At 37.1% G+C, this 26713-nt stretch overlaps 1 protein-coding gene across 1 annotated transcript in view; it reads right to left on the bottom strand.

The window, feature by feature from the left end:
- The window catches only part of MARCHF4 (membrane associated ring-CH-type finger 4), a 131518-nt gene that overhangs the window by 5762 nt on the left and 99043 nt on the right, over positions 1-26713 (bottom strand). Inside the window, exon 3 of the mRNA XM_074298740.1 lies at positions 24770-24962. Coding sequence (XP_074154841.1) covers positions 24770-24962 — 193 coding nt within the window. The remainder of the gene's footprint in view (positions 1-24769; positions 24963-26713) is intronic.

Here is a 26713-nt window from a genome sequence, read left to right as displayed (position 1 = left end):
AAAGGAACAAGCACTAATTAAGCTCCACTTTGTGCCAGGTACTGAGCACTTCACAAATATTTTCTCATTTGGCCAGGGGAAGATCAGACATGTGTTGTATACATTAATAGGTATAGACAAGATTTGTGGATTTTCTTAGTATAGAGAACTTCCATATGAGAAAATCCTTCTACCATGGTAGTTTGACACCTTTCCTAGAACACAAAGATGTAACTAGTTCAGGGTCACACAACACTTATGATTCTAGAGGCAGGATATGAACCCAGCTTTGTCTGTCTCCAAGGTCATTTATCCACAATGCCATGCTGTCTCAGGGAAGTCTTCAGGGACAGATAATTTTGCAAAGTGCCTGGCACATAGTAGGTACTGTATAAATGGTAGTTTTTGTTGTTCTTAGTGCTGGGACTTTAAGAATGAACAGTATTTCAAAAGTAGAGGTAGGTAGGAAAAGAGTTCATCAAGCTAAAAAAATTGGAATGGATTTGAAAAAATGATTAGTAGTCCATTTGGCAGGATAATAAAGTGAGGAAAACTATTGTGAGACAGGGCTGGAAAAACTAGATTCAGGAAAGCTTTGAAGGCTATTCTAAGTCCTATAGCTTTTATTCTGGAGGTAATGTGGACTGAGGATTTTGAGCAAGGGTAAAATGTCATCAAAATTGCGTGTCAGTGGAAGACTAATTTTAAATTTTGGAAGATGGATTTGAGTGGGAGCTGATTAAAGGTTAATGATAAGCAGGATGTTAAAGTTTTCATCAGAGGTAGCAGGGGAAAATGGGTAAAATCACAGAATTTTTGAGATGTGGAGGTACTAGCCTAAGTGTGCTCATAAGAGATACCCTTCATCTTCTCTATAAATAGAAGACATAATCTGCAGACAGAGGAATGGAGGGAAGAATCAAGGAGAGTGGGAAAGGTTTAAACAGCTGCTTTGGAGAATGTGATAGGGAATTAGTAAGAAATGATTTTTAGAGGAAAACCGAGCCTCATGGGGAACCCAACTAAGTTTAAAAAGCATGAATTTGTAGTGTAACTAATTAACATGGATTCATGGTTTTTTCTACTAACTCCTTGGCAGCCTGAACACCAGAACAGGGAAAGTGAATTATGGAGCAAACTAGGATTATTAGAATGAAACAGTAACAGATTTTTAAAAAAGGCTTCAAGGATAGTATCAAACAATGAAATAGCTAACCATAGCGTTCAGGTTAGATAAAGGGGCAAAAGAAACTCAACTGGGGATGGCGAAGTGGAAGAAAATGTGAGAATCAAATGAGTAAAGACCACGAGGAAGATGGAGAGCAGAAGAATTGGGAAGGAGAGAGTGGTAGAGGTAAAAGGGCAGGAGATTGAGGTCTGAAGGGACATAGATAGCTCAATATCAATATCAGGTTGGAGTAGTCCTGAATGATGGTGAGATCTCAGATGTTTTGCTAAAGTAGAGTAAAAACAGAAATGACTGAAGTTGAAAAGGTCAAGGATGTTAGAAAGATAGATAATTATGGAACTTGGCCAGGATAGTTACAAGGAATGGGGTTCTTAAAGCTCAATGATCACATGTCATTGAGGTTATTGAAGGACTATATGTGGCAGATAGAGATTGGATTAGATGATCTTTGAGATCCTGTCAAACACATATGTCCTATAATTGCATGATAAGTGGAGAGTAAAACTGAACCAGGTAACCAAATCATTGATGGATGTATCCTAGAAAATGATAGATGATAGTATTGAGTAAAGAGAAAGAATAATGTAACTATAACATGGATTTCTAAGAGAGGTTGTTGATTAATAGTGGTAGAATAGAGATCAGGAGTGTGTCAATCCTAGATTATTATTGCTAGATGGTGCCATTTCAAATAGAGCACCAGCCCTGGAGTGAGGAAAGCTCCTCTTTGTGAGTTCAAATCTGACCTTAGACAATTAACTAGCTGTGTGAACCTAGGTAAGTCACTTAACCCTGTTTACCTTAGTTTACTCATCTGTAAAATGAATTGGAGAAAGAAATGGGAAACCACTCCAATATTTCTGCTGAGAAAACCCAAATGGGCTCATGAAGAATTAGACATGACTGAAAAATTATTAAATAACAATAATAAAATTATAAATATGAGGAATTCAGAAAACTATAAGAATTACAAAGAGATCAGAAGGAGATTTGGAGGTGCTACCTAATCTAATATCTTTATTTTATAGATTAGGGAATGAGAGCTCAGAGAAATTAAGTGATTCTCTAATATGGTCTTTATCCTATATAATTTCTATTCATGGTTCTGAACTATTGGCAATCTACTCTTTCCAAAAGGATTTGCATCCCTGACCAAGGGAGCACAGAACTGGTTTGTTTTCTCAGGCTTCCAAAAGCATGGGACCCATTGAGCAAGATATACATACATGCAAATGTATATACACATATATGTATGTGTATGAATATAACTTCACATCCTCATGAGCCACCAACTCAGCTACCTCTTTTCTTTTAAAATACCCAACCATCTTTATTACCCATTCTCTGCTTCCCTGGCTTTCTTCAGGACTCAACTCAAGTTTTACCTTCTGCAGGAAGCAATTCCTAGTTCTCCCAGATGCTAAGCTTTTCCCCTTTTCGGTGTCTTTCCATTTATTCTATGTGAATCTTGTATATATTTACTTACATGTTATCTTCCCCACTTGGGATCAGGGATTATTTTTTTCCCTTTTCTTTGTAGCCCCTGCACTTAGCATAGTGCCTGGTACACAATAAACATTTGGATATTGCTTTTTTAATAACTTCCTCAATTCTAGGATATATCAACATACGTACTCATGTTCCTTTGGCTACTCAGACTTCTAAGTTTACCAATCTCTTAAAATCCCATGACTTCACACAAGTTACACAAAAAAAAGATAACATATACATGATGTAGCCATCTACCCATATGTATTCCACCTCCATGTTCCAGAGCTCTGAAATTCCCCTCTTTGACTGCAACCTTCTATTCTTCCATCTCTGGTCTTCATTCTTAAAGATCTCCAATTTTTCTACCCCTACCTGTTCTCATGATCTATGACTCCTTTTTCTTTCTTTATAGTCTTGATCTTAATGCTAATGTGTTTAACCATACACTATGTACAACCCTTGACTTCCTTGCTTGCTTGTCTTATGATCGGGCATCTCTTGCCATGCCATAAGTTGAGGGTGACCCTACCATTTTCCCCACTATTACACAAATGCTACTGAATAATCATAAAGAATCATTCCTAATAATTTATGTTTTCTAATTTCAAATTGGCTCTCACTGCCTCACAGTAATATTGATTCCTCAACTGAATGGGATCACTCATCATCTCCCAAGGCTGATCTGAGTTTTCTAGCTTCATGTCTCCAGTTTCTCTGATTAATTTTATATCACACTCTGCAATGGATATCTCAAAGCTTCCTCTTTCTCCTCCAAATTCCTATAGCACCCTTTCCCTCTCAAAAGAAAGCATTGCCTCTTACTCTATGGAGAAAAATAAAGGTCATTTGTTGCAAATTATCTCTTTCCCACTACTCCAAACCTCCAAACCCTTCTAATCTCCTCACCCATCCTTTCCTCAATTCATTCATTCTCAACATCAAATCTAACCGCTTTATTTGTGGATCTTGAAACCATTCCCTTCTTTCTTCTCTAGGAAGTTAGCCTCTCAATCATTGAAAATCCTTTTCAGTTTTTCATTGTTTATATTTGTGGCTTTGTCATTTATTTTAAAAAACAAAACCCCCAACCTCTTCATTTGTTCTTTTCTCAAAATAATATCTTATATCTCTCTTTTTTCTCTTTCACAGCCAAATTCCTATAATAGGTTATCTATATTCTTTGTCTCCATATTTTCACCTCCCATTGACTTCTTAACCCCTTGAAGTCTGGCTCTTGACCTCACTGTACTGAAAACACTTTCCCCCAGATTATTAAAGATCAATAAACTGATAAACCCATTGGCCTTTTGTCAGTACTCATCCTCCTTGATCTTTCTGCAGTTTTTGTCACTGGTCAGCCACCTTCTCCTCCTAAGCATTCTTTCTTCCTTTCACTTCTTTGACACTTTTCTTTTATTTCTTCTCCCTATCTGAATGTTCCTTCTCAGTACCCTTTATTGGATTGTCATACTCCTACCTATTAAATAAATTCCCTTCTTTTGCCTCTAGGATAAAATATAATCTCAGGCTGGCATTTAAAGCCCTTCACAATCTTTCTAGTCTTTTGTCACATCTTTCCTACACTCTTCATTATGGTCAAACTAGCTTAGTAGTTGTTCCTTATATACATCTCTCTATCCTCTACATCTCTGATAAGGAGTTTCTCAAGTCTCTAATGCATTCCCTCATCACCTGAGTCTCACAGAAATTCCTACTCTCTTCCAAAATACAATTCAGATAGCAACATGAAGTTTTCCTGAACCCTTCCTCCCAGTTTCTCTCTCTTGAATTCACTTTGCATTATTTTGTATATACTTACTTGTGCATATATTATATGCCCTCCCTCCCCCAGTAGAATGTAACCTCCTTGAAGACAAGAGCTGCTTCCTTTTCTTTGTTTTCCTAGCATCTAAAAGTGCCTTGCTCAAAATAGGCATTTGATTGTTCAAGGTCATAATGGAAGGAAAATAACAAAATCAAATTCAAACTCAGGTTCCCTGATTTCAGATCTAGTGCTCTTTACATTATTCACTGAGGACGGGTATGACTTGATTCAGAACAAAGGAAGCAAAATGAGGATAATAATACTGTATACACAGTGATTACAATGGACAACCACTAAAGATCTCAGAATTCAGACAAATGCAACAATCAATAGTGGTTCCAGAAAATGGATATTGGATCATACTTCTCCTCCAAAAAGAAGCAGTACACTATGGATGTGAAATGGCACCTATTTTTGTGACTTATATTTGCTATATTGAATACCATTTTGGATTGCTGTTATAAAAGAAGTTTCTATTGGGAGCAATTGCAGGAAAGAGAGTAGGATATAAAAAATGCATTAATAAAGCCTAGAAAATGCTATCCAAGATGCAGCTCTCAGTGAACTCATGGCACAAGTTCATCACTGTCATGTCCTGTTAGGCTTCTCTTTGCACTATTTGGCAGTAGGACACAGCCCAGGAAACCTCTCTAGGGCACATAGGCAGCATTAAGCACCAACAAGGATGCTTTGCTCCTCAGTCAGTGAATCTTTCCTCATCCACTTTAATTCAAGGACCTTTCCTCTATAGATTATCCCCAATTTATCTGACACACTTATTTGTACGCTGTCTCCCTCATTAGACTAGGAACTCCTTGAAGGAACTTTTACCTTTTACTGTTCTTTGTGACCCTGATGCATAGCACAATACCCAGAACTTGGTAGATGCTTAATAGACTATTAAGTACTTAACTAAGTGCCAGGTTCCAGCTGAGTATACAAAGAAAAGCAAAAACTTGCTACTCACCCTCAAGGAGTTCCCATTCTAATAGGGGAAACAACATGCAAACAATTATATACCTGAAAGATATAAAATATTATAAATCTAATTAGGTGCTCATAAGTGCCAGCTGAAGAAAGCCCCAGAGAGGAAAGCTGTCTGGAGCTATTGCTCCAATCTAAAGCTAAAGGACTTCTCAACAGCCATAACTCAACCACCCTTCTTTTCTTATTTCTGTGACAGTACAAAATGTATTGTGTGTATATTGCAATGTATTATTATGTATGAAATGTAAATGTTCTGTATGTACAGTGTAATACATATTTTTCTCAATAGCATATTATTTTTCCAATTACACAAAAATATAGTTTTCAACATTCATTTTTGTAAGGCTTTGTGATCCAAATTTTTCTCCCTCCTTTCCTTACCTTCCCTCTTCACAAGATAGCAAGCAATCTGATATAGGTTAACACATGCAATTCTTTTAAACATATATAAATCAGACCAAAAGGGAAAAACCATGAGAAAGAAAAAACAATCAAATAAACATTCAAAAAAAATAGAAATATTATGCTTTCTTTCACATTTAGTCAACCTAGTTCTCTGTCTGGATACAGAGGGCATTTTCCATTCCAGGTCTATTGGAATTGTCTTGAATCACCACGTACAATGTAATGTATTATTTTGATACTACAAAATATACTGTATTATACTGTTGTATATATAATGTATGTATGATGAGCATATACAATGTATATGTACTATATGTACAATGTAACATATTTTTGTGACAGTACAAAACACAGATACAATACAGAAAAGAGAAGGTTGTATTATATGTGAATGGCAACCTCCCTACATTTTGCTTTCCTAGTATTAGAAGAAAATGAGGAAGGAAAATTCAATAACATTCCAGGGAAAGGAGGGCCTGAGCAAAGTAAACTGTGAGTAAGATAATACCATATGCCCGAGACAGCTTCCTACACTTTGTCCACCCACTTGTTCCCATTACTTAAGCAGCTGTTGCTCTAGCCCCATTTCTCCATGAACTCTTTCTAGAAGAGAAGGAAGAACCTCTACCTAATTCAAATATGAAATTCAAGCCATTCTTTCATACTTTCCACTATACTTCACCCAATGCCTCATAAAATACAGTATCTGTTCATCAGCCTGCCTGCAGAGGTGATGAGAGGTCTTTAAACAGAGGATGGATGACCACTTCTCAGGTATGCTATAGTGAGGATTTCTTTTGTGTATGAGCTGCTCCAGATGGCCAATGAAGTCCATTCCTATTCCCAAATTCTTCAATTCTGAGAAATGTGGCCAAAATCCATATAAATGAAGGACAGCATCAATGGAAGACAAAAATAAAGACCTTTCTATAGCCCTGAACCAGTCAAGACAAGTTCAGAGGGCTTTTTCCACAGCAATAATATATGTAATTATTTGTATTCATAAAGCAATTTACCTACAACTTCCTTGTGCCATAAATAGAAATAACCACTCATCACCTGTACCAAGACCTCATCCATTTGGGAGTGACCCACATTCATCTATGTCATTGAATGCAATAAGGCTTGATTAATCAATGCTTTGATTGTTATTATAAACACAGAGAGGTAAAACAGTTGAGCTGTGAGCCCACTAAAGTATGCTCAATAGACCCACTGTGGGGGGCAGAAAAACCAACTGGCTATCTCCTACTGAGTACCCTTATAAGGAGCTTATAAAAACAATGGGTCTCTGCGCTGGCAAGCTTGGACTTGCCCATATGATATGCTATAGAATTAGATCACACACACACACACACACACACACACACACACACACTACATATAATATATATATATATATATATATATATATATATATATATATATATATATATATATATTTGAGAAAGCCTTGTGTCTTAGACTGTGCAGGAAGCTGGGGTCTCAGACACAAAGAATGTGAAGAATAGGGTATTATATGATCAGCAATTGATGTGTTCCTTACACAAGAACTCATGAAGCCTTCTCTCATGTGTGCCCATGTCACATGTCTTGGGATATTAGTTGTCTGCAATCAGTGATGACCCTAGAAACTCTTCAGCTTAGCTCAAAATAGTGGCTGGGTACAATGAAGTAGAAAGAGCTCATGAAGGAAAGAGCTCGTCTTCCTGAAGTTCCTGTCCATCACAATTGATACTTGGTCTTTTCCTAGTGTCACAAGTCTATGGATCTTCCAGTGAGAATTGTAGAATCTGATTTGGGAGAGATATTGTCATTCCATCAATAAATATTTATCAAGCAGCTAATATGTTCCAGACACTGAGCTAGTCTCTGGAGACATTAAGACATGCAAAAGACAGGCTTTGCTGTCAAGAAGCTCATAGTCTAATGCCTGCTGGGTCACTGGAGGGAATTCTTGGCATCCACTTGCCAGTATATATTAGAAGTAGCTTCTGAGTGGGTCCCAAATTACCAAAAATCAGAGAATTGTGATACAAAACTTGCTTCATGCAACCCTTTCTCTGGATTCATCACCACCACCATTGACATTCACATACTTGCAAAGTATTTAAAATATATTATTTATTTGAGGCTTATAACAGCTTTATAAGATAATAAGTGCTATACAGTTGTTATTATATACCATTTTATCGATGAGAAAACTTAGACTCAGAGATTTAGTTCCTTGTCCACAATCATACAACTAGTAAGTATCAGAGGCATCATTTGAAGCCATGTCTTTCAGTTGTCTGTTGGTTCTGAGATCCCCCATGTATTCATCACTGCAGTACATTTTCCCTCTTGATTGGATATTGCTTCAGTTATATTAAAAATTGTTGCTGTAAGACATGCACATAAAATAACAAATCTGGGTTGTTTTTGTTTTAAGCAAAAATCCTAGAACAATTTTGCTCAATTCATTTTCTTCCTTAAGGTATGACCTTATTTACTCTGGTGAGACTGCCATCCGTCAAAACATTTTTGAAAATCTTTCAGATTTACCTTTCTGTCAAGTTAAGACATTCTAAAAAATCACAGTTTTGTTTTGTTTTGTTTTTTAACACCCAAATGATCACCAACATTATTCTCCAGACTTGACTTTTGATACAATCTACTCTTAAAGAATGAAGATTATTAGTCTCCACGATAGTCAGAAAAATGAAACAAGGTGCAGCAGACAATATCCAAAGAAGGCTCCTAAAAATGTTTTGAACAAGGGTGGTATCACTGGAATGCATATTTAGCCTATCAAGGTAACCTTTGAAGAGGACAAGATTCATTTAGATGGATCAGTTCTGCTATGTTTTTTTTTTTTTTAAATCAGTCACATTAATTCTCTGAGCACACCATGAATGAGCAGTTGACATGATTTTGCAATCATGGTGAATAGTAAGAGGATATTGATCTGGAAATAAAGAATTTTTGCCCCAGAGGGTCCACAAAATGAATAATCGATCCAAAGGTAATCAAAAATTTATTGTCATTTATAATATTCATGCATATTATTTGTAAAAGCCCTATATTCTGCTGCTTCATCCAGGCTTGTCTGGGTATCTGGGTTGTTAAAGGCTTGAGGTAAATCACAAATCCTAGCAAGAGCTTCCAAGCCAAAAAAGCCTCAAGAATAGATTGAAAAGAGGTTATTTCTCTAACTTGCGAAAGGCCCCTTACCTGGTGGTCTGCAGACTTCAGCTATAGCAATTGACAAAAACTGTCTGCTTAGGGATAAAGAATTATGATCTACATTGCTGAAGGGAGGACTCACACTGAGGAAATCACAGATCCTAGAAATATTGAAGGCTACTTATAAGAAATCATCTCTTTGACCATTGAATGTGTGTCCAGCTTAATATTACCTGTCTTAGAAAATCCCTCCAATTCATGTTTACCAGTCATTTGGAAACTGGAATAGTTTTATAAAAATTATCATTTTCAGTTTTCATGAAAGCAAAATAAAATCTGGTTAAAAAAAAAAAAGAAGACTAGAAGTTTTGGGGAAAGTTCCAACCTAAATTGTTAAATTTCTCTATACTAATGAAATATCTATCCCAAATCTTGCATTTAGAGGCAGAATAGTCATGAATAGATGGTCACAATTAAAGTCAGAAAGATCTGGCAGGAACATATACTAATCATGTGACCATGAGCCAATCACTCAATCTCTCATTATCTCAATCTTTCAATGAGTTTGGACTGGCAGGTTACCATTGGTGGAGACAGCTTCTATACTAGGAAAGGTAATTTCATATATCGATGAAATGACATATCTGGATCAAAATAATAAAATAAAATTCATGATATTTCTGAGATACATAAAACCTGTAGTTTGAGGTATGAAACATTCAGGGGCAGGAACTACTTCTGTGAAAGTCACTGGATAAAATGTAAAATGACTCAATGCCCAGGGGAGTTTTTTGATTTTGTTTAACCAAAATCTTTAGGATGTGAATAATTTGATTCCTTTGGTTTTGTGCCGTGAGATTAGAACTTCTTAAAAATGAAAATAATGAAGCACACACAAGAGAGGAAGAAGAGAGGACATGTCTTTCCTGACCTGTCTTTCTGATGCTGGCATGCCCTGGTTTTACTAAGCAATTTATTTTGGGAGTTATTTTAATCCCCCTTCCAAAGCCCCTAATTATTTACTCTTGTTAAGTTGTAATAACCTGAGTTACTGGAGCAGAGAACACTACATTTATTTGTTGGATGGATCCATCTCTTTTTTGTTACAGTTGGATAATATTGTTAGAGAAAAAGGAAGAAGGGGAGGATATGCTGAAGATATTAGAAATAAGTCATGTCTTCTCATGGAGAGAGCAAAGGTGGGAGAAATGAGTCATTTTCTCTCTCCTTCAAAATGCTCTGCTCCTGAAAATCTATGGGCTGGAATAAGAAATCTATTCCATAGATGTATTTTGTTTGAGAGGATTCCCATAGGGTACCCTAAATTCTCATTTTAGCCAATGATTTCAGCTTTCCTAGAACTCATAAGGAAGCAAAGTAGACTGGTTAGCATTCTATTTTCTTCATTCCTTGGTCTTCTTCCGCCCAAAAGAACAAATAATTCTAACAGTAGCACTTCTCAGCAGACAGACTGTATAGCTGCTCCCCTTCTTCCACGAGGCAACATCTTGAATTTAAGCCAAGCAGCTTCAATTTTTACAAATCTCAAACTGTAGCTAATAGTTAATATATTTATAGGTCACAGAATCACAGAAAAATGGGATTTCTGACCTAGAAAGGACCTTGGAGATAATCTAGTCCCACCTTCTTGTCTGAGACTATTAAGTGTCTCAATAGCTAGAGGATTACACCTGGAGACAGGAAGACTTAAATTTGAATTTGATCCCAGATATTTATTAGCCATATGACTCTAGGTAAAATACATAAACCTCTCAGGGTTATTGTGCAGATAAAAATTAGGAAAAGTATGTAAAATGTTTTGTATTATTTTATTATTACCATTATTACTGTTGTTATTATTTGACAAAGGGTCCAAAATACAGAGAGGTATTTCTAACTCTTTTCTCTATCCCAGCCCTTTTCACAGTATCATACTAATTTCTCCATGTTATTGGAATAAGCCACTTTACTTTTCCATTGAAACACCACCCTACTAGAAGTTGATAAAATTCTTAACTCATCAGTTTAATGAGATTGTTATGTCATTAGATAGATCAGATAGGGTTAGAGAAGGTTCAAGATAGACATCTAAAACTATCAAAAAGGTTGGAATTGAGGGGAGATTATTGATTGTCCTTTGAAGAAAAGTGGGTTGGAAAAAAACAAAGAACCCATCCCACTATGAACTGTCTTATTTCTGATGAAGGTAACTACCATCCTTCTAGTCAACCAATTTCACATCTTAGTGCCATCCTTTCCTGTCTCTCATTCCCCTGCATAGCCAATCAATTCCCATTTATTATCTTTTCAGTCTCCAAAATATCTTTCATTGTGCCCTTAGCAGTTAGTACTCTTCCCCCCAAATTATGTGTGTGTGTGTATGTGTGTGTATCTATAGCTATATCTATGTGTGTGTATATATATATATACACATTTTATCCAGTGACTTTCACAGAAGTTGTTCCTGCCCCTGAATGTTTCATACCTTAAACTACAGGTTTTATTTATACATACATACATATATATATATATATATATATATATATATATATATACAGACATAGATATAGCTATAGATACATGTGTGCATATTCCAGATATCTAGCACAGTAATATATTCTTCATAACTCTTCACCAAAAAAAAAAAAAACCCCATATAGGATCACAAAGAATCAATAACTATTGAAAAATGACTGAACAACAACAACAAAATGCTTATTGGTTGACGACTAAGTTCACGACAGATAACTGCTAATCTTGCAGCAGGAGCATGAGAGCTGGGAGTTCAAGAATCCTGAGTACTAATTCTGTATCCCTTCTTATAAAACTCAAATACTCATCCTTTAGACTACAGCTCATGGATTCAACTTGCCTGGAATATCTCAGTTTCCTTATATTTAGAATGATAGGGTTGGATGATCCAAGTCTAGACTACATAGAAGAATCCAGGCCAGTATAATTTGAATATCTCTAAAAGTTCTCTTGTTACTTTGGTTGTCAAAACCTGGTTTTGGTCCAACTCAATGATATAGTAGACTCCCACTAACAGTCCAGATTTTATAAAGTTGGAGTAGCAATGGCCCCAGTTTCCTTCCCTATAAGTATCAACAGGAACAGGAATCCCCCACCAAGATTTATAGGAATGGTTTCATATTATAAGTGCTAGGTTTCTTGGGAGCTAATTCCAAGAATGACATTGTTCCTGTCTTTCCAAAAGCCAAGATAAATTTAAGTATTGGAGTTCATGTTGGATATACTCCAGCCATCAAAGTATCTGACTACCATTATCTATATTTAGCATAGCCAACAAAGTAGTGAAGAGACAGACCCTGGAGAGCCAGTGGAAAGAAGGTTAGTTCTGGGAGGTATACAACCTGAGTCCAAGTCTCAGCTCTCATACAGGCTGTGTATACAAGTCACTGTCCCTCTGTGAACCTCAGTTTTTTTATCTGTAAAATGAAAATGAGGTGGCTGAACTAACTCACTTCTAATTCCTCCATTTATTACCTGTGGTTTTAGTGGGTGGCTTGTTCTTCTATGAGTCATTTCAGACTTCCCTTCTTTTACACCCCCAATATCAAACCCAGAATTGGGAACAGGCAGGCAAGGTAGGCAGCCACCCCATGACATCAAAAATGGAGGAGTGGAGCAGAGGATGTAACAAGGGACACTTTCTAATAAGGTTTGAATAAATACACATTTTCAGTGTCAGAACATTATGTCCTCTATATCATGCAAGCAAGGATATACTGGTAAATGTTTAATACTTGGATCTTGTTTTAAAAAAAATAGTAACAACAGTCCCAAAAGGTCCACACATTCATATAAATACATATACAGATAACACACTTTTAAGTTCAATTGTATTATTAACATTTTCCCCCAGTTCCTTCTCAAGTTGGATAATCAATGGAATAATAAATCAAGCCCTGATTGTAGCATTTGAGTATTTCCAGGTTTAAATACTCACATTGAAAACTGAACAGTAAGCTCTTGGGAGCTGGCTTCAGTCCATCCCTACATGTAGATATTTCTTTTGTGATAAATCATGTATCCTAGTGACAGCAAAAAACTATTGGTGGACAGTAGCACAAATTCTTAAACTTGTTTCAAGTCAATGAACCTCTTAAGACCTCAGTTTCTTCATCTGTGAAATGACAGGGCTGGACTCGGTGAACTTTACTTAGGCAACACAGATGCTTGTTCCTTCACTGCCATATCTCACAGCAGACCTGTCTCCTTCCTGCCCATATCAACTCTAATCCATGTTTTTATTGCTTCACAACTAGACTATCTAAGCAGTCTCCCTGCTGCTCTCTCTATTGCTAGTTTCTCCCTCCAATCCATCCTGCCTGAAACTATTTCATTAAATGTGAGATCCTCTGCCTAGGCTTCCCCACTGCCTTCTCCCTTCTCTTCCCTGCTCCCTCCTACTTTCCCTTAATATATTCAGTTTTGTTTCTTATTACTCCTCCACATAGCAAACCTGCTGTCTCCTCTCTGTACACTATTTCCTTATCTCACCCCATTGTCTATGCACATTCATATTCTTTATTTTTTTTACTTAATAGTATTTATTTTCCAATTACATGTAAAATGGTTTTTAACATTTATCTTTATAAGATTTTGAGTACCAAATTTTTCTCCCTCCCTCTCTTCCTTCCCCTCCCGAAAACAGTAAGCAATCTGATATAGGTTATATATGTACAATTGTGTTAAACATTTTCATATTAGTCATGGTGTAAAAGAATCTTAGAACAAAAGGGAAAAACCACAAGAAAGAAAAAACAAAAATAATGGAAATAGTATTCTTTGATTTGCATTCAAACTTCATAGTTCTTTCTTTGGATGGTATATATATTCTTTCAAGTACAATTCCATCCCTCACTTACCTCCCCAACCCAGATCTCTATCTTCTTTCAAAACCTGGATCAAAATTGACTTTTTCCAATGGCACACATAATCAGAACTGGAAAGGACACCAGAGATCATGTACTTTAATCCAGACATTTCATAAATAAATTATAAGAAAAAATAACGATTGAGAGTAATCTCTATTATCACAACAACAGAACTCAAATCCATATTTTTGGCATTCTTTGCACTATATTTCACTGCCTTCTAGCATTACTCTGTTCGTTTTATCTGTGTTTCCTCAATACTTCACATCTCTACCTGAGAAATTAATCTTTGCCATTGTGGCAAGGTGGCTCCAAGCCAATGGCCACTAACAGTTCTGTCTCTCCTCAGCCTGGATTCTAGTGAAGTCTTGAGGCAGCCTGGGGCTGATTTGCATAGACCAGCAGGACAGTGTTCAGGAAAACAGAAAAACAAAGTTCCCCTTCACAACTCAAGATTCAGTAGAAGATGCTGAAGGAATGGAAGACACAGGAACCAAGAGCTGAGAAATGAGAAGATGCACTGGCTGGTTAATTCTCATTCAAGCAGGAGTAAAAACTGGAGACCTCTGCTTTCAAAGAAAGCAAGTCCTTCATTTTGGTAAAAGAGAGTACAAGACCAAAAGTATTAAGTAGCCAAGATTTATTCTGACTCAACAAAGACCGGAAAGTTTCAAATATCCCAGACTACCTCAGACCTAGAGCTAGAAAGTTTCAAATATACCAAGTCATTCCAATCCTGCCTATTTCTCTCTGAAAGAACTGTTAATACTGGTTATACTTTCAGAGTTGCCTTCTCATGGTTCAACTGCTTGAGAGAGAACACCAATTACTGAGGGAAGAGATCAATGAGAAGCAGGAAATGCCCCAAGAAAAATCAAGGGGGCAAATGAACATCTATACATATGAGTCCCATCTTGCAATATAGCTGCTCCATATTTTGTACTTCTAACTAAGACGTGTTGACCTCATCTTATTTTGTATGCATGTTAAGTTAATTATATGAAGAAATATATTTAGAAAAAGTGCATGTTTAATCTATATTGAATTACTCTCTGTCAAGAGGAGGGGGGAAAGAGGGAGAAAATTTCAGAACACACAATTTTGCAAGTGTGAATGAATATTTTCTTTGCATGCATTTTGAAAAACAAAAGGCTATTATTATTTAAAAATAAAGTTATAATGAAATTATATCATTAAGGACATTTAAATTATGAAAAGTCATATAAACATGATGTGGAAGTGGGGAAAGAAATAGAGACAGCAATACAAAGGAGAAATTCAGAGATAGACAGACAGACAATGACAAAGTCAGAGACAGAGACAGAGGCAGAAACAAACAGAGAGAGAGAGAGATTGATTCAGAGACAAACAGATACAGATAGATAGAAATGACAATTTAAATACCAGAAAGAGTCTGCCTGCTATTACATTCAAGGAGTGTGAAAAATCATATTCTTCTGTCAAGTTTTTTTCTAGAGTATTTTTTCTTTAGTCATATTTTCCTGACAGCTAAATTTTTATCAGTCTTTATTTTCTTTTAAAAGTCCTGGTTCTTTCTCTCTCTGAACAATAGCCTAGCTGGGCACGGTGAAAAGTGAAATAAAACTATAATAAATAAAAAATTAAAAATTAAAAATGAAATCTATATTTAATTGTTTCCATAGCAACCATCAACCATCTGCTCTCTGATACAGACGACCTTCTTTCAAAGATACCCTATCCAAGGATTCAATAATACTGCTGAGAAAACTAGAAAACAGACTGGTAAAAATTAGGTTTAGACCAACATCTCCTACTACATATCAAAATAAGCTCCAAATGGCTATATGACTTGGATGTAAAAAATAAATAAAGTAGAAGAGCAGAGAAGAAAATAATTTTTTTAATTATGAATTAGGGGAAAATTCATGACCAAATAAAAGATAGAAGTGTGCAAGATATAAATGATCAGTTTTTATTACATAAAATGTAAATGGTTTTGTACAAACAAAACCAACATAGCTACAAGTAGAGAGGAATCAGTTTTTTGGAAGAAAAATTTTTTCCAGCAAGTTTCTCTGGTAAAGATACAATTTCCAATATAGAAGGAATTGATTCAAATTTATACAAATAAGATCTGTTCAGCAATTGATAAATGGTCAAAGGATATGAACAATCAGTTCTGAAGGAACGGAATCCAAGCTAGCAAAAAACATATGAAAGGCGCTCCAATAATAATAATTTGAAAAATGCAAATTAAAGCTGTTCTGAAGTACTACCTCACACCCATTATATTGGCTAAGCTGAAAAAAAATGGAAAATAACAAATGTTGAAGGCCTGTAGGAAACAGGGGTGAAGATATGAATTAATCTAGCTATTCTGGAAAGCAATTAGAACCATTTCCAAAAGGTTACTAAACTGTACATCCCCTTTGAACTAGTGATACTACTCTCTGGGCTTATTCCTTAGAGAGATCAAAGAAAGAAGAAAAAAGACATATATATACATATATAATTTTAAAAGTATAGCAGTTCTTTTTATGGATGCAAACAATGGAAAACTAAATGCCTATCAACTGGGAAATGGCTGAAAAATCATTGTATATGAAAGTAATGGAATACTCTTATGCCAAAAGAAATTATAAGAGATGTTTTTGGAGAAAGTTTGCATAAATTGATATAGAATGAAGTTAACAAAACCAGGAGAACCATGTGTACAATAACACTAAGAACTCTAAAGAATGTAATGGCCAATTACTCACTACTCTGGAGGACTGATGATAAACAACAAGAGCTGATGGATTTCTGATGCAGAATGACACATATTTTTAGACAGTGTCAATGTAGGGATCTGTTCCAATTGGTGATATGAGTGTGTTACAAGGGTATTGTTTTGTTTTTCTTTCTCAGTGCAAGGGTGGATGGGGGAATGGGTGAAAAAGAAAAAAAGTTTATTAACTGAAAAAAAATTAAAAATAAACTCTAATTTCTTTTCTGCTACAACTGTATTTTATATGTGATTTAATATATTTCAAAGCTAATTTTATCATATATTTATTGTATAGTATTTGTGTATATATTGTATATATATATATATAGTCTACATTGTGTATATATATGTAATTGCTGACTTTATTCCTTTTTACTGAAACAAACTCCTACCACAAACTCTCCCTACATCCAATCTCTCCTTTCTCCAATCCATACTCCATATAGTACCAGAATCTGGCCACATTACTCCCTACCTCAAGAAGCCCAACTGGCTTCCCTCAAAATCATGTGAAGTTAACAAGCACTTATTAAGTACCTACTATGTGGTGGGCACTGTGTTAAGTCCTGGATGCAATCAATCAAACATAAACCCTTCTGGCATTTAACTCCTTGCATGATCTGGAATCAAGTGGCCTTTTTGTTTTCCTTTTCACATGATGTTTTATTTCCCGTTCTTATGCTTATACACAGCCTGTCCTCTAAGCTAGGAGTATATCCTCTTCTTATACTTTCCTCTAGACTCCTTCAAAAGTCACATCATATTCCAACTCTTAAATAAAACCTTTCCTGATCCCTTAACTGCTGTGCTCCTTACCCCAACTGCTCTCTATTTATCTAATGTTTATTTTGTGTATGTTTTTTGTACTTATTTACATATGTACATATTTCTCTCAATAGAATCTAAACTCCTTGGAAGCAGGAACTGCCAAGGCAGTATTGCTGATTTTGGACCCCCAGCATCAGACATAGTAACAGGTACACACTTAAAAATATTTATTAGTCACTTGATTAAAGAGAAGTTCCTGGGCACCACAATATGAACTGTTACTCTTCGAGTGTTTGTATAAGGGTCTTTTACGTACATCTGTGGAAACCCAGACATAAACTACATTCTACAATTCGGGAGGCAAAATGACTCAAAGAGAAAATAACTGAGGGGTATGGCTGTCCTCAAAATTGAACCCAGTCAATATATACCTGGAGCTGCCATTCAATATATTATATAACTCAGGGTTGGAGACAGGTACAACCAGAAAAGATTATAGCAAAACTATTACCTGTTAAATCTTCATGTAAGAAAACTTTTCCCAGTAATCAGGACCATGTAAATACGTGTTAGGATGCTTTGAGCCATTCAATTATTAGTTCTGTCCCTCTAGAAATCTTCAAATGAATGCTAGATGACAACTCATTGTGGAAAGGATTCCACTGAAGTCTCTTCACCTCTAAGATTCAGTATTGCTTTTATTTTCTCCTTCATATGTGTATGGAATATATCTTTGAAATAAATACAAGGTAATTTTCAGGGAGAGACACCAGCATCTGAAGTAGAGAAAAGCCTTCATCTAGAAGATGGAACTTATGTTTGAGGCTCAGCTTTCTCATTGCTAAAATCAAGGTATTAGACTAAATAATTTCTATAGTCCAGAGAAGCTCTAACATCATACAACTGTAATCTTTTAAAAGGTAGGAATAAAGTCTTGTTATCCCTTCCCCAATTCTCCATTTTCCCCATTGCCTAATAAAGTACTTAGCAGTAGAAATCACTCAATAAACTGACTAATTGACAAATGGGAACCTTCCAGATATTAATCAAAATTCAATTATTTAGCACCTATTGTGTAGAGGGGTGGGGGGGGAGGGGGGGGAGGAGAGAGAGAGAGAGAGAGAGAGAGAGAGAGAGAGAGAGAGAGAGAGAGAGAGAGAGAGAGAGAGAGAGAGAGAGAGAGAATCTAAGACCAGATTCCTTTCAGCAAGGATCTTGTAGTTCAGGTAAAAACATAATTCTTTGTGCCTTTATACAATATAACTATATTTTACTTGTACTTTAAGGAATTATGATTTTTGGGGGGATGAGTATTCCCTCTCCCAAGGCCAGTCATAACTAGCATAACTGAAAAATCAAAACAGAGCTTCTTTACCCTTTTATTATTATTATTGTTATTTTAAATTTTCATGGACCTCTTTGATAACCTGGAAAAACTTATAGACCCTTTTTCAGAATCATATGTTCAAGTACATAAAATAAAACACATAGAATTACTTGGGGAATAAAATAAAACAATTATCAAAATATATTTAAAAACAACAAACAGGACCACAGGCTAAAATTTTCTATGGATAAAAAATTTGACCAACTTGGTAATGAGCCTCTCTAAACTTGACTAGGACTGATGCTTAGATAACAAATATGCAATCTACCAGCACACCCATTTCTTTTCCCCCCCAAGGCAATTGGGGTTAAGTGACTTGCCCAGGGTCACACAGATAGGAAGAGTTAAGTGTCTGAGGCTAAATTTGAACACAGGTCCTCTTGACTTCAGGGCTTGTAATCTATCTACTGTTCCAACTACCTGTCCCTAGTGGGTCCATTCTTGAAAATTTTCTAACCTAGTAGGCATTGCTATGGCTTGGGTTTCACTAGGAGAGCCTTTAAGAATACATGGCCTTGGGGAAGGGGTGAGGAGAAGGAGGAGAAAATTTGGAACATAAGGTTTTGCAAGGGTCAGTGTTGAAAAATTATCTGTGCATATGTTTTGAAAATAAAAAGCTTTAATTAAAAAAAAAGACCAACTCCCCCCCAAAAAATTCCAACAAAATAAACACCACTGCCACCAACAACAAAAAATACATGGCCACTGCCACAATGATATATTACAGTAGGACTTAGTGGAAAGTGATCATACTAATTAGGATGAAAGTCATTTTAGGTACTTTGGTGCTGGAAAAAGAAGAAGAAGGTAGGGATATATTGTCCTACATACTGTGTTAGTATGTTTCATTATGCTTGTGTTCCAGATTCACGATGGCTGCTTTGTCATCCTGCTACTCCGGGTAAGTTTATTCTAGCCTTATGTTCCTCCATCACCACCACTCTGAGTTTGATTCAGCAACTTATATTCCATGATTCCAAGATGTCTCCTATCTTGTGGTGGCTGATATCATCAGATGTTTAAGTTTGGCATAAACAAGCACAAAACCCTTTTCTCTAACCATTAGATTAGAAAAAGCACTTCCCTTTATAGAAATTGAATAAAAACCTACGTACTTGTTGGCCAACTCAGACAAAATCTGTCACTTCTTATTTGAGCCGTCTTTGGAGATATCTGTTACTCCAGACACTTTTATTGTTCATTAATGAAGAGAGCCATCTTCACCCAGAGAGAGAACTATGAGAAATGAGGCTGGCCCACAACAAAGCATTTTTGTTTTCCTTTCTAGATCTGATTTTTCTTGTGCAGTAAGATAACTATATAAATATGTATACATATATTACATTTAAACATATACTTTAACATATTTAACATATTTTGGACTCCCTGCCATCTAGAGGACGAGGTGGAGGGAAGGAGGGGAAACAGAAGGCTTTGCAGGGGTCAATGTTGAAAAATTACCCACGCATATGAAAAAGTTATAATTTTTTAAAAAGCCTATTGGTAGCTGTGGAGGCCATCTCTTCAAACTCAGCCAAGATGCTATAGTGAGATGAACAAATGAACAGTCTGCTTCAACAACATAAGATCAGAGGACCCAAGAAAGGAGAACTTGAACTGTTGCTGCCAAGTTATCCAGGGGTTTGTCCCCAGGGAAAACCTAATGTTTTAGAGGTAAATCGGGTTTCTCAGACTTTCCTTTTAATTTACAAAGCTTCTTCCTTTCTGCACTTTTACTTCACCCAATCTTACCTCCCATTATTACCTAAAACATGTCTGTGCTCTAGACCGGCTGGTCTCTATGGCCCTATGAACTGTCCTATTTTCACTCCTTTCTTGGTTCCATTATTCAAGTCATCACCTTTCTTCCTCCCATTTGTCTAAATCTTTCCACCCAACCCATCTTTCAAGGCTTAGATGAGCTCTTCTGTTCCAAGAAGCTTTTCTTGATCAGTGCAACATACATTGACTGATGTTGAAATTTGAAGTCTAACGATATATAAATTTACACTTACATTATGGTTTTCATTCCCACATTAGACTCTAAATACATTGAGAAAAGGGATGGTCTTTCATTTTGCTTTATAACACAGTACCTGACATATAGCAGGTAGTTAATAAATGCATCTTGACTGACTGGCACTGATTTTTATTGTGTGATAATTAATCTCATTGCCCTGTCTATCTCTGTAAACTATGTCTTTCTTAAAGGCAGGGATCACATTTTATGCATCTCTGTATCTCCTACTTTGTCTAATAAAATACTGTTTGGATAATTAATTTATTGTTGTAGTAGTCATTTAGTAGAATGCAAGCTGACAGAGGAGAGGGGATATTTCACTTTTGTCTTTGTATCTCTAGTGCTTAGCACACATAAGGTGCTCAGTAATACTTTTTGAATTGAACTCTAATAATTGAAAACCACAATCAATCCAAAAGTTTCATTGTAAACAAAAGTTTAACTTTTCCCCTCCTAGGTGTTTTTTTGGGGGAAAAGGGACACACCCTGTTCCTTTGCTACTACTGATTTCTTTGACCAAGAATTAAATTGATCTATCCATTCAAGTACCAGTGAGCTTTAAAGCAGAGCCAGGACTAGGTACTGGTATCTGTGTAGCATTGGCATTTATGTGGTTCAGTGGATAAAGTTGCTGGACCTGGTCTTAGAAAGACATGACACTTATAAGCTGTGTGACTTTGGACAAGTCCCTTCATCTCCATTTGCCTCAGTTTCCTCATCTTCAAATTGGAGATTAATTAATTAATTAACCTTTCTCCCAAGGTTGTTGTGGGAACAAAATAATATTTGCAAAACACATTGCAAGCCTTAAACTATTATATGGATGCTAATATTGTAATCATTACTACTAATAATAATACTCCTCCCTCTATCCTTCCCCCCTGATTGAATCTTAGGTGACTGCCCATTTTGTTTCTTATTTCTGATGAAAATTGGGTATTGATCTTAGCTATTGGTAGATTCTCCCCATAGATTCCATCTACTCTAACTCCTCTCTACCCCCTGCCACTATCTCCCTGTTCATTTCTCAACGACTTTTATTTCCTTATTGATTTTTAACCCCCTGTTCCTTCTCCAGTGAGGGCAGCCACACAATCACCTTCAAAGACCACAGAAATGGGCATCTATCCGTGCTGGTGCACTTGCTGTGCTTGTGGATTGTCTTTGACAAATCACTCAATATTCCCGGATCCCAGTTTCCTCATCTGTAAGTTGGGAACAATAACTCTGCTTCCCTCCCTTCTTCCCAGGCATATTCTGTAACTGGAGTATATTTGATAGCAATCAACAAAATGATAAAGCAGCCTGCTCCCCGCTGGAGTTAGGCAGTGGAGTGAGACTATAAACTGTTCCTGATGCTTTTTGATGGCAACTCAATAGACTCTAGAAAGCAATTAGAGTCCCCTCAGCATTTCTCTCTGCAGCTCAGCCACTGTCTTCAAGCAGTGACTAACTTGTCAAGACCAAATGGGGCCCCCTCCTGACCAGATGGATTTGGCACAATGGGATGCTAAATCCTCAGAAATGGTTTTCCTAACAAAAGGGGGCAAAAGGAAAGAACCAAAAGGAAAGAGCCATAAATAGATGGCACTCTGCTTATAGCAGAGATAAAATGAGGCAGAGAGTGAGAAACACAGGGCTGCCTATATAAAGAGAGACAGGAAATATAGTGAGACAACATAAGAAATTATATATGATATATATGTAGCAAACAAATATAGAGAGACAAAGAAATAGAGACAGAGAGAGAGACAGAGAGACAGAGAGAAAGGAGAGAAAGGAGAGAGAGAGAGAGAGAGAGAGAGAGAGAGAGAGAGAGAGAGAGAGAGAGAGAGAGAGAGAGAGAAAGAGAGAGAGAGAGAGAGAGAGAGAGAGAGAGAGAGAGAGAGAGAGAGAGAGAGAGAGAGAGAGAGAGAGAGAGAAGGAGAGGAGACAGAGAAGAGGATCAAACAAAAGAAAATTACTCTAACAGCTCAGGATGCAAAGTTGTCTGTGAAGATGTAGCCCTCTGGGAAAGGCTAGCCCCTCTCTATCCACAGGGGGCATTTACCTTTAAATGACATCATGGGACTCTTGCCAAAAGAAACTTCCTTTTGATGTGATTTCCTCTTACCTTGATCAGAGAGATTAAGTATTTGATTTGGTTACAGGAAGGCAGTAAGTAACTGCTTCCCAGAGCCCAGAAAAGGACAGCAGCCTCTCTCTTACTTTGAAGCGGGAGGAGAAGGGAGACGGACAGACAAAGAGACTGACAGAGAGACCAAGACAAAGACACATAGAGAGATACAGAAAGAGAGATAAACACATAGAGATAGACACAGACACAGAGATACAGAGTCACAGAGACAGAGAGAGAGGACAGAGAGAGAGAGAGACACACACACACAAGAATAGAGACAGAAAGACAGAGACAGACATAGAGACACACACAGAGAGAGACAGAGAGAGAGGACAGAGAGAGAGACAGAGAGTTCTAGTTTAAGAGATTGCCTCATTTATTCTTTACGGAGAAGTGTGTATGTTGGATCAAGAAAAAGAAAATTTACTGATGGAACTTGTGGTTGAGTTGTACAGCCGAGGATTGGGGGTAGAGGGCAGGCCTTGCCTACTTTTGCCACCTTCTCATGTATTTGTGTCACCATGTATCTCCTGGGAAAGTCTTGCACCTGGGCTATGCTGCAGATCTGAGACCCAGAGAGCACTGAACAGCTGATTGACAATAACTGTGCACAAGCCTTAGAGAGTTGGGTCCCTGATAACATTCTCTACAATGAACACATGCCTGAGACTGAGGGATCCTGACATTCCCAATACTAAAAAAAAAATATAATTTTCTTTCCCCCAGAAAAAATGTTAATTTTAACATTGAATAAATAGTAGGGAGAAATCTTAGGGGCAAAAGGCTCCTTGCAGAACTAACAAGGAAAGATAAAGTCACCCGGGCTGTCACCTGGAGTTTAATCTAGTCCTGGGCATGGCCTCTGCTGGTTGACCAAAGATGGAATACTGTTTTGTTTTGTTTTTTTTTACTTTCAGAAAAAAACCAAACCTTCCAAACTAACAACCCCTGATGACAGCAATAAAGAATGGAAAAAACAATAAATCACATATCACTACCTCAAAATTCATAAGAGACTAAAATTCTCTTCTTGTACAAATAATCTCTAGACTCTACAGTCAAGGTTAGGCATGTACATGGGGTTCATGTATTTCTAAGCAATGCTAGCCCAAACTGGCATAACAGAGCTCAGAGAAGGAAGGAACACAGACTTTTGTGAGGGATCTGGGAGGAATTAGGGACTAATTTATGGGGAAGAGGACCAGCGGCTAACACCATATACATACATTTATAGAAGGATTTTGGTCTGGAAGGGACCTTGTAAAACATCTAATCCAGTCAGATATTCCAACCTGAGGTCCAATCTTGCCACAAGATTTCCTAAGAGATCTATTGATGAAATTCAGGGAGTTTGTGGACTTCAACAGGAAAAAAAATCCAGCTTTCTTTCATTATAATTGATTTCCTTTTGTAATTCTGTATATTTTGTTATATGCATTTAAAAACATTATTCTGCAGTATCCTTAAACTTCAGATTGTCAGAGAGAAACAGATCGACATTTTTCAGTTAAATTTTGATTCTCACGGAGAATACAGGTTCAACACCTGCAGTCAAGCCTTCTGACCTTATTCTGCTGGGGAAAGACCTTATTTCTCCCTTATGTCATACTTACCTCCAGGTTTCCCAGGTCCCACCCTGTTGAGATCTTTAATTCTTGTTTATGTCTACCTTCCAAAGCCAGACTCAAAGAATTTCTCTCCCTCTTGCAAAGGGAGCTGTTGGTCTCTGGGCCTTGGGGCCATTTGTTCCCCTGCCCAATGGAGCACCAACCATAGTGACCCACCTATGCACACCACGTCCATGAAGCCATACATCCCATAGCAGATCTGGAAGAGGAGGTCCTGGCGCTGCCATTTGGCCGAAGGACTGAAGGTGGACCAGATGAGCCAAGAGATGCTGGCAATGAGGAAAAGAGAACCCAGGATGGCTGCTGCAATCTGGACTTTCTCAATGACCGTCAGAGAAATGGCTTGCCACTGGGGAGGACAGAACAGGAGGTTAGCAAGATGCTTGGACAGCCTTCTCCAACCCCACCTCTTCCAAATCCACTGCCATCCAAACCAGAGTCTCCTGGATTATTGAAATCTTTGATGTAGTTGCAAGCTTCTGACAAGCCACAGAACATTTAATTCCCCCATATCAGTGGATAAAAATATCTGAAAGATTGGGGGGGAGTCTGTGTTGGTGGAAAAGTCCATAGTTTAAGGAAGATACAAGGGAACCAAACAGAATTATGGACAATGCACCATCAAAGAGAAGCTTTTGTCTGGACTACTCTGAGGGACTTGGCTGAACACCAATAGAAATTTTGACTCTCTGTTCAGGCAAGGATCCAAAAGATTTTGTGTTGGTACCAAGGCTGAAGTCACATAAATTAAAACAAGAAGGGGCTAAGAAGAGGAGACCAAAAGTCTTTGAGCTAGTTTTGAGTACCAGGAATGACCTATAAGACTTGACATCCTCTTCCTCTCACACACTAAATTTGGATGGTTCCAAAGACTATGTCCTAAGTCCTCTTTTTTTTTTTTTCTTTCTCTACATTCAATCCCTGGTGATCTCCTCCATTTCCATGAATTCATACAATATCTTGGTACAAATAACTTAACAATCTAGCCTTGAACTCTCTTCTCTAAACTCCAGCTACCAACTATCTGCCAAATATCTCTTTCCCTGTGAAGAATATTCCTTCATCACATGACATTCAACATGTCCCCAAACTAAACTCCTTTCAAGAATAATCTGGTATAGGTTGGATTGAAGTTCCCTCCAACTTTGAAATGTCATATGTTTGGGATTGATCTGTGTAATTTCTTGGTCTCTCTCTCTCTCTCTCTGCTCTGCCCCCCCATTCTCTTTTTCTCTATTTCTCATTCTCTCTGAGTCTCTGCTTCTGTCTCTCTCTCACACACACACACACATCTTTATTTTTATTTTTATTTTTTTCCCTGAGGCAATTGGGGTTAAGTGACTTGCCCAAGGTTACACCCAGGAAGTGTCTGACATCAGATTTGAACTCAGGCCCTCTTGACTTCAGGGCTGGTGCTCTATCCACTGCACCACCTAGCTGCCCCCACATACACATCTTTAGAAGAAATTTTAAGAGTAACAGTGCTAAAATCAATCAAGCATTGCACTTTACTGTTTCCATGAGTTATTTGATGGGAAGAAGGTTGCCTCCATAGGAAGCTCAAGCACATTTTCTTTCCAGAGGTAGTCCAAGGTCTCAGGGCAGTATCATAAGGCTAATTGTGTGTATCTCTGAGGTGAAAGAGTCTCATTGGAATGTTGGGGTGCTGCTGTCTAGCAGTCCTGAGTTTTCTGAAAGGAATTCAAATCACAAGGGTGCATTATGAGTAGGGAGGACTTTAGGATCCTATAAAAAGTGGGACTAGCTGGAGAGGGAGACTTGTTTGGATTTTTTTTTTTTTTGTGGGCTATTCTGAATCTTTTTATATCTTTACTTGTTTGCAGGATAGAATAAATGGTATATTCATTGTTAATTTGTGTGCTTGTATGGGATTTGGGAGATTTTTTGACCACATATATAGAAATCCAGATACAATCTATATCCACAGATTTTCCCTAAGTAATCTCTGAGAACAGCATGACCCAAAGAGTATGTTTGGGGTCCCTAAGAATGAACTCTGTTTTTACAAACCCAAAACCTGGGAACTCTGGACTGTCAAGTATATCCATCATTCTGTAAATTCATCTCACCTCGATCTGT

This window comes from Sminthopsis crassicaudata, chromosome 3, assembly GCF_048593235.1.
Source record: "Sminthopsis crassicaudata isolate SCR6 chromosome 3, ASM4859323v1, whole genome shotgun sequence".
Classification (NCBI taxonomy): domain Eukaryota; kingdom Metazoa; phylum Chordata; class Mammalia; order Dasyuromorphia; family Dasyuridae; genus Sminthopsis; species Sminthopsis crassicaudata.
This window is presented reverse-complemented; position numbering and strand designations above follow the sequence as displayed.